The sequence below is a fragment of the Leptosomus discolor genome, chromosome 8 (assembly GCF_034619465.1).
Source record: "Leptosomus discolor isolate bLepDis1 chromosome 8, bLepDis1.hap2, whole genome shotgun sequence".
Lineage (NCBI taxonomy): Eukaryota > Metazoa > Chordata > Aves > Leptosomiformes > Leptosomidae > Leptosomus > Leptosomus discolor.
This window is the reverse complement of record NC_141398.1, coordinates 33884742-33893917: the sequence shown is the minus strand read 5'-3', so window position 1 is coordinate 33893917 and position 9176 is coordinate 33884742. Positions and strand designations below refer to the sequence as shown.

General features: G+C 41.7%; 1 protein-coding gene across 2 annotated transcripts; it reads left to right on the top strand.

Moving 5' to 3' along the window:
• The first annotated feature begins 18 nt into the window (after window positions 1–18).
• On the top strand, window positions 19–8722 carry LOC104341648 (transmembrane protein 14C). Of its 2 annotated transcripts, none has more exons than XM_086469506.1 (5): window positions 19–51; window positions 2501–2584; window positions 4943–5044; window positions 7826–7913; window positions 8128–8722. In XM_086469506.1, exons 2-5 carry the CDS (start codon window positions 2509–2511, stop codon window positions 8183–8185), a joined length of 324 nt encoding a protein of 107 aa, XP_086325632.1. In that variant the 5' UTR covers window positions 19–51; window positions 2501–2508; the 3' UTR covers window positions 8186–8722. The 2 variants fall into 2 exon arrangements, with proteins under 2 accessions (XP_086325632.1, XP_086325631.1); XM_086469505.1 differs by lacking the exon at window positions 19–51 and adding an exon at window positions 2220–2254.
• The last annotated feature ends 454 nt before the right edge of the window (window positions 8723–9176 follow it).

Genomic DNA, 9176 nt, shown 5'->3' with positions numbered 1-9176 from the left:
ATGGTGCTGTTACCAGATTGTTCATCTGGCAATGGCAGTATTCTCCTGGAGGTGGGTGTCTGTATTTATCTTCTGTAACTGTTTCCCTTGTCTGAATATTCAGTATAGTTGATTTATATGAACTCAGATTAATTCAACAGTAAAGGCGTTTCAGTTGTACTTTAGTTTGAACTTACACAGCTTTTAACTTTAATAATACCCTGAATGTGTGTGTACACAAACACAGGCAAATAATATAGGACTTAAAATGGTTTCTAGGCTTGGCAGGAAAGGTACCGAATCAGATTTTTAACTGAGAAAAAGGCTCCTGTAGTAAATACAGGACTTACGAAGTATAAGCTTAAATAAGAGAATTGTGTAAAGTGTTTTCACTTGAGAAGTGTTATGTCTATTTTATAGTGCTTATCTTATGTCTGTCCTTGACAAAATGTAGTGGCAACCCACTACTAAAACAGGTTTTATTGTTTCAGTTTTTAAATATATGAGCTCATGGCCTTGGTTATCACAATTATGGGAGCGAGCTCTCATGAGCACCAGGAAAAATCCAGTCTGCACATAATTTTAAGAATTGAAAAGCAAAAATCCGACAGAATTTTGGTTCTAAAGTTTAGACTTACAAGTAAATATTAGATGTTTGTAAAAATCCAAACTCCCTGTGTAGTAACAAAGAATTATACATCTCATGAGACTCAGAACAATTTGTGAATGGGAGACAGAGAAGGCAGGTCCTAATGGCTTTTAAGGTGAAATACAGAAACAGTCCTGAGAGAACTCGTGTTTTCCGTACCTTAAGTGAATGCTCAGCCAGCAACCAGTACTTGGCAATTTTGTTGTTGTTGTTTCCTTGTGCACATCCTACTTTCCAGCACATTTTTCCATTCTAGTTTTCAGGGAGCCACTTAGAATTGACGCAGGGGAAGCAGCAGTGCAGGGAGAGGAGATGGCAGCAGTGAGAAAGCTTTTCCTGTGTCAGAAAGGGTGAGCATGCATGACACTGGTAGAGTAGATGGAGCCATGGCTGCAAGAAACAACAGCCTAGCGAGCAGCATCTCAGCTGAGCCCCAGGTGAATTCAGCAGGTCCAGCAGCTGTGGATTTCTCCCAGCTTTCCTGCTTCCCCTCTTGGGGAACCCCAGTGAAACTTGAACTTCATAGCCCATTACCCCGTCCAGTATAGCTTGGACCCGCATTGGTTGTGGCACGTTTTCATGGAGACCTGAGATTTCTTAACTAAACCACTTAGGCCAACAAGGGAATTAAACTGCTCTCCACTTTCTGACCGTTAGGCTAATTCATGAAGACGGGGAAATTTGAAATGCAGCTGGAGAAAACTGCATTTTGCAGAAAGCACAGGCCTCTGATGGTTTGTGCTTTCTGTTACCAAGAGGAACTGAAGCCCCTCAGCTCAGGGATGTGGCTGGAGGAGTGCTCTTTCTGTATGGTTGAATATCCATGGGAGATAAGTCCATTGGCAACTTGAATAAATCATGCAGCACCATTTACATGGAGAAAGCCAGTTTCAGCACTTGAAAAGAGTTTAGCTTTGGAGATAGTTACAAACATCTCTCTACATTTTGCCCAACTGAAAAAAAAAGCAAAACATTTTTTTTACAAGATGTTTTCAATCTCCCACTGTTCCATAACTTGTACAGCAGAAGACTCCTTTTTCTGTTACACTAGCTGTGCTCATAATTTGAAGATTATAGAAATCCTCTGTATCTTCCATAAAAGAGCTATACTGCAATCACTGACCAAAGCTAGAAGGGGCCTGTAGGCTGCCCAGAGTTGTAGCTCATGCCACACGAAAAGCCAGCCCCAAATTCTCAGCTGCACCACATACCCCCGCCTCTGGCACAGGACTGCCATGGACTGGGTGAACACGAATGCGGCTACGAGGGAGCTTTGCCCATCGCTGGACAAGCAGACAAAACCTCGTCCACACTGCAGTCCCCCCTCACTTTTAGGCACCCGGGCTCTCTCGGGCACCCTGGATACCCCGCGCCGGGCCCGGGGCAGTCACCCGCAGCTCTGCAGGCAGGTGGGAAGGCACCGACGCGTTCTGCTCCGCAGTCTGGGGCTGCAGGACGCACCCTACCCTGCCTGGTGGGGGGGTTCCGATTGGGGTTTGCTTTGGTTCGGCTTTTTCCTTCTCCCGGAACAGCCGGAAAAGGGAAGCTTGGGGCGGTGCGCTGCTGCTTCACCTCCCCTTCCGCAGCCCGCTCCGCCCCGGGCCGTGCAGCGGGGCCGCCGGGGAGGTGAGCAGCGCCCGCGCACCCCCCGTGTACCCCCCGCGTACCCCCCGCGGCGGGGCTGCCCCCCCCGCCCCCCCCCCGCCCCCCCCCCCCCCCGACAGACCGGCTTCAATCTCTTGGACTCGGTTTAGGGCTTAGGTTTTAGGCAGGCTTTGCTGGTGGAAAAGCCCTCCGCACCCCAGGAAAACGCTGTTTCCTCCCCCCACACCCGAAATTGGGTACTGATCCTCGCTCCAATTTCTCTTCCAGTTTCCGGCATGGCAGTGGACTGGTTCGGCTTTGGCTACGCCGCCCTGGTGGCATCAGGAGGGCTCATTGGCTATGCAAAAGCAGGTACAGTGCGGGAAGGTGTTTGTATCCCATTCTCACCCCCACCCCACCCCCCCCGGCCCCCGATAACTTTGAGCTGGGCGGCTTTTTACGCCTCCTATTTTTAAGCCTCCTATCTCGAAGTTCATGCAGATGTAAAGTTTATCAGTTGGTGCCATGTGCTGATAACTGACTGGTGTAGGGGTGTGGTGCTCTTTGGGTTGAACCGGTGCTTTGGGCTGATAAGCCCACAATCTGCTTCGTGGTGGATGTTGGTACGCTGCCTCAGCATTGTGCTCTTTGGCTGAACTGACATAAATTTGCTTTTAGAAAGTCTTTTTCCTTGCTGTTTTAAACATAAGCATTCTGTAAATGTTCTGTATCTTCAAATGACATAAACTACCATTTTTTTCCTCAGAGATTCTCATTTTAATATTTGATGGTAACAGTATACTGCAAGCTGCAGAGAGATTTCAGAAGGCTTCTCCAAGTAGAGCTGAACAACACAAATCAGTCCTTAAACTTGTTCCTTTTCCAGGCTCTGCATCATAAGCTTACCCTCTGACCTACTGCTTTAATTTCCTGATCTTCTTCCTCCCTGCTGCAATACTGTCTCTTTCAGCTTCAAAAATCCTTGTGCCACATTAGTGTTTGTGATATGAGGGTGCATTGCTGAAGTCAGTAAGAATCTTAGCGATGCGTTTGACGACATAGATGCTAATGACTATTCCACTTGGGTTTCTGTTGGCTTGATTTATCCTTTGGGCTGTGAGAGAGCAGGAGGGACAATACTTAGAACTGAAGGAACTCATTACATCTGTATTTCTCTCAGCCCATTATGAAATGGTAGGTGGCTTTCTTAGCCTCTGGTCCCAGATGGGAGGACACGGTCATGCTGAGGCAAGGGAGTCCAGGTCACAGGATTTTTGAAGGGGGAACAGGAACTTGTATGGTGACTTGTAGGGAGGGAAAAAAAAAAAAGCTATCATATCCCGCTAGTAACTTGAGAAACCAAAAAAAAATGGAACTTTCACCCACAGAGTGAAGATGATGATCTGTTCTTTTACAACCAGGTCTATTTGCCCACACCAACAGTAGTGAGCAGTAGGTACCCTGGGAAGAATACGAGAGCAGGACAAGCAAAGAGTGAGTGAATGATTTTCTCTCCTCATTTAGTAAGTTCTCTGGTCCCAGTGTTTGAGACTCGGGAACTTCCTGAGCTAGAGGTGGTGTGATTGTCCTAGTAAGAGTATATGTTACAGCTGCTTAAACACTGCCTTGAGGTAAAATTCAAGGATATGGTGGCCATTTCTTGTCTCCCAGGCTTGTGGAAAGAATTGTAGCTACCACATGTTGGTTGCTAAACTGTATTCTGTGTAGAGCAGCCACTTACTGGAGTGCACATCTTTTCATTGCACATGTACAAGAATATCTGGTGCTTTCTATCATCTTTATCTCTTGCTTTTTATACCGAAAGCAGGATCTGAAGCAATGTTACAGCTGCCTTGTTGATGACTGAAAAAAATACTACTTTCTGGTAGTAATATGTGATCCTCCTGTAACATTGATAGATCTTTATCAGCTTAGCTTTGCAATCTCGAGTCTTTTAAAGGTGACCTGAAAATTGGAAAAAATGTAAAGAACCACGCTCAGTAGCATTAAGTCCTGAATTGTGCATTAGCCTTATTGAGGGCATTCACTGCTCACAGTGGTCACGCCACTTCATGAATTGAGGTAATCTATAAATCACCAATTTGGATGTGGTATCCTTTATTTTCTAGTACCTTGGGGTTATCATTTATACTGAGGATTTGATCCAAAGTTTAGGTGAGTCTAGGGATCTTTCTTCCAAAGTCTGCAGTTACCTTTGGATCAGATCTCAGGTGTACTTAAGAGATAGGACCTCTATTATTTGACTTCGCTCTCTTCTTTGATGACTTATTTGTCTGAATGCCTTCCTGCCTGGTTCAGTCCACATGGCCTTTTCCTGATCTTAAACCCTTACTATTTTATCCATCTACTTTACTGCTTCTCAAGAAATGCTGATGTTACTGTGTTGAAACAATAGGCTTCAGTTTGCATAGAGAAAATACCAGCTCTTTTGCTTTTCTCACTATTCTTTCCATCATAAATATGTTAATGGCTTTGCTGTTAAAGAATTAAATACTAATGCTATTTGTATCTTATGCAAGAGTATTTGAATGTGTTCCTTGGTGCAGATCAGCATGGTCTTAATATCTTAAAAGAAAAAAAACTCCAATCTGCTTTATAACAATGAATGCCCATCTTTTTTGTTATTGTTAGTGTTTTACAGAACAGGTAAACTGATGAGCAAGTTTATTTTTGAGTGCCTAATAAATGGATTATCTTTTACTTATTCAGGTAGTGTCCCATCACTAGCTGCTGGCCTTTTCTTTGGGAGTTTGGCTGGACTGGGTGCCTATCAGCTCTCACAGAATCCAAATAATGTTTGGATTTCTCTGAGTAAGTCATTTAAAATTTTAATTAAAAGGGATTATATTTACCCTAAAATAACTGAATACTTAGAATGAGTACCTAAAAGTCTTTGCGGAAGAGTTAAACTGATGGTGTTACAAACCTAGTTTCAATCCAATCTTTAAACTTCTGGTTTAGTGAAAAATCTCCATTAGTGGCCAAACTCCACTGCTCTTCCCTGGAATGTGAACTATTAGCATTACTTAATTTTTCTTTTAAAAAAAAAATCAAGTTCGTATTGAGAATGCATATTAAAAACTGCTTGTCTTTATGTGTCTTGCTCAGTGATTTCTCACTACATTCCAGCATCCCTTTCACAAGAAGTATAAAGTGCTTTGGGTGATAGTTGAAACTTACATTTTTTGTTCTTTTCGACAACGAGAGAGGAAAATATCTGTTAGTTATCATTAGAGTTTGTTTTCTGAACATCAAAAAATCTACAGATGGTAAAGGAAAATGTGTGAGAGTAAAGTGAAACTTACGTGGTTTAAAAAATTAGTCAAACCAAATACCATTATTTCATGTCCTTCAGCAAAATAAAAATCAAATAAGCATTTTGTGTTTGAAAACTTGTATGTAGTGTGATGTGAATCTCCAGAATGCAATTTTTGTCTTTCTGCCATTTACTATATACATCTCAGGGTTGTGATCAAGTTAGGGACAGTTACCACCTATCACTTTCATCTGTGCATGCCTGAAGCTCATGCCAGTTGCAAAATAACATGATTTGAACTTTTCTCATTTGTTAATAAGTTAGAGTACCTTGCAATTGAAGTGGGCTGAGAAAATATATGTAGACAATTCCTGTAGCTTTGCTGATGCCTCACACTTGTTAGCCTTCTGTATCTCAGGTACTTGTGAACATGTGTTTTATGTAATCCTTTGGCCAACATTTGTGTTAGTAGTATCCTCTCAATTCCTGATCTGTAAAAGACGTCAGTGCATGACAGTTCTGTAGCGCTAGCTATGTTTCAGTCCCCAGGCTTTGCTGAATTGGTGGCTGCCACTATGCATCTGTCTCATATTGGCGTGTTTGAGGGATCATAGTGCAAGGGAAGTGGTAGTAAATTGATGTCTGACTTCTGTGTATCCACCTTTTGGCTGGATCCTACTTTCAGCATCCTGCAGGAGGCTGGAGCATTTCAGGAAGAGTGACTCCCCTGCAGACTGACCATACCCCCAGCAGGTTATTTTGTTATTGCTGAAAATGGCAGAGACTGTGATTGACTTATTTTTACATATGACAAATATGTGGAATTACAAAGGTATTGCACACGTGGGGAGGTTTAACAGAGAAGCAAGCTTCAGTAATGCGGTATCTTCTTCCTTCTTATCGGAACTGGAGCTTCCCTTCTCCCTGACTTTGAGAAGCTGGTTGTGGAGACTCACTGCTTAGTCAGTGCTTAAAGAGCTTCTACAGACTATAGCATTTGTTCACTGAAGCAGTCACATAGCATCTAGCTCGTTGATATGTGAAAGTCAAAAGTGAAAGGGGAAGGCCCAGTGTTTCTCTCCACTTCAGCATTGTCTACGCTGCAGTCCACTTCCACATCTACTGGATAGATCCAAAGCTGTACATGTTCAAGCCTAAATAACTGGAATAAACTGCAAATAGAGCAAACATAACAGGAATGAGACTAAGTATTTTCCCAAAGGCGAGAGACAATTACCTTTCTGTAATTCAGTAGCATATGGAGTCTTTTCCTCCACCCTTTCATACTTTAAAGTGTTTGGAGAAGGTGTGTTCTACTGCTTAGACAAAATTACATTTAGTGAGGTGTGCATATTTTGAAGACTGGCTACTGATTAGAGGTTGAAGTATTTGAATACTTCAGAGTATTTTAGTTCTTTCTTGTGTATTAGACTGTGGTTCCAGTCTTTTACATATCTACTTATATGACACTGTTAGATATCAAGGACAATATTTGGGGTGGTGGTAGAGAGGAAGGATGCCATGGCTAGGATTGAAGATGAGGTGGGTCTTGCAGGACCAGCCCTCACATAGAAGCGGTGGTAGAAGATAAGAGTGGTTGGAACATGTTAACGTGTAGCTGTTACCACTGGGTAGCAGATGCATGCTAAGGCTAAGGACTTAATCAGTGTGATTTCCATATAGCTTTCTTGGTATTCCATCTTTCTTTGAGACACAGCATTCCAGGGATTGCCTTTTCTATTTTAATGGCTTGGTGGAACTACCAGTCTCTATGTCAACTGGTCAGGGTAGATAGCTTTAACTCTCTGATCTTAGTGGAAGGTGGTGCAGTGCAGAAGTGGATTGGTAATGCTTAGCACTTAGCTAGCACATGTCCCTTTTGAAATCTTTTGCAAACATAAATTAGTTAATTCTCATAACATTACTACAAGTAAGACACGAAAATGCTCTCTCCCTTTTATGAGACGCGGGGGAATGATGTGCACAGGTTTAGTGATTTGCCTGTGCACAGGGACAGAGTGAGTTCCAGAGCAGTGCCGCATAGATTTGTTTCCAGTCTCCAAAGAAGAACATTTTGACAAAGAAATTTGAGGAGTGCATGCAGAAGCCTGTGGAGTTCACTGTCTGCTGGAACTTGATTTAGAATTTTTATACCTCACATACTGAGGCATTCCAAAGTTTACACGATTTATTGACTCTTTCTGTCCATCATGAAATAATCCTGTTTCCCTTTTTACTTGATGCTACTACTTCTCTCTGTTCTGTCAGTTCTGAATTGTAGCGTCTCTCTCACACATGCATCTCCACTGACTGGACTGTATAATCTCTCGTTTAAGTTACGTCTGGAACACTGACTGCCATCATGGGAACAAGATTTTACAACTCTGGAAAATTCATGCCTGCAGGGCTAATTGCTGGTGTCAGGTACAGCACAATATGCTTGGCTTTTGTTGGTTTTTTTTTCACCTCCTATGTGTGATTTCTTATTTGCTTAATGAAACTGAGATGGAGTGAATCATATTTTGTGTGCCTTTTTGTTTCCATGCACCAGTTACATGGGAAGTATACATAGGAAGTATTTGAAAATGAATTGACAAATTTTTATTATTGTTTAATTCTGTGTTTTTCCCTTATACAGTTTGCTAATGGTTGGAAGATTAGCACTGAAGATGGTGGAAAAGCCCCACGATAAATAACTGTTCATTTTACAGTTTAACATCTGGATAAGGAAAACTGATAATGAAGTTGCATGAATGCAGAAGCAAGAAGATGGAACAATTTTCTGTATCAAGACAATTTTTTTCCTTTTTTTTATATAAGGGGAGTAGAATGATGGGACAGATAGTTTATATACAAGGTGCCATTTGTTTCAATGATCTGATAGAGCTATTATTGTGTAGTGAGAAATTGATCCTGGGTTTGATATTTCGAGACACATTTCAGTGTATTTTAACGCCTTCAGTTTTTATATTCCAAAATGTACTGCTGACATGTATGAAGCAGAGAGGACCTGTAATTAAGGAAGTATCCACAAAGAGGCACCAAGAGTAATTGGCTAAATACAGCAGTGTATCTTGTATCTTTCATACTGAGTATGAATACAGTATACTTTACCTGCTGCATTCAGAGTTGATACACCATGTCTGCATAACACCAAACAGATGTTACCTTTCTATTGTGTCAGGATGCTAAAATGTTGCTTTTCTACAAGTAAAATCTGTTACAAACCTTTATTTAGCATGTTTTTGTGTCCTTCTTGTGTGTATGGGGGTAGGGGGTAATTATTTTTTACCTTCTTGTTTTCTTCTCAGTGGAAGTCTTTGCAGTGAACTGTTAGCATCCAAGTGCTGTCTTTCAATATTTAAAAATCAGGTTTTAAATTGAGGGATAGATATTTAATTAAGGGGCTTCATTAACACTGCATTGAAACAGGTGTTGGAAAGGAACTTACTCTGTGAATTAACTGAGATATGTGCTAGGCTAAATGAACAGTTGAATGTGATCTGGCCAAAGGACTGTATACTTAGAATAAAATAGCTTAACTTTGACACTATGTATTTCTGATCTTATTTGACAATAGAATGTATCAGCATTTTATTTTTATCACTTAGGGAAGTGATAAAAGCGATCACATCCTGGGCTGCATCACAAGCAGCGTGGCCAGGAGGTCGAGGTGATTCTCCCCCA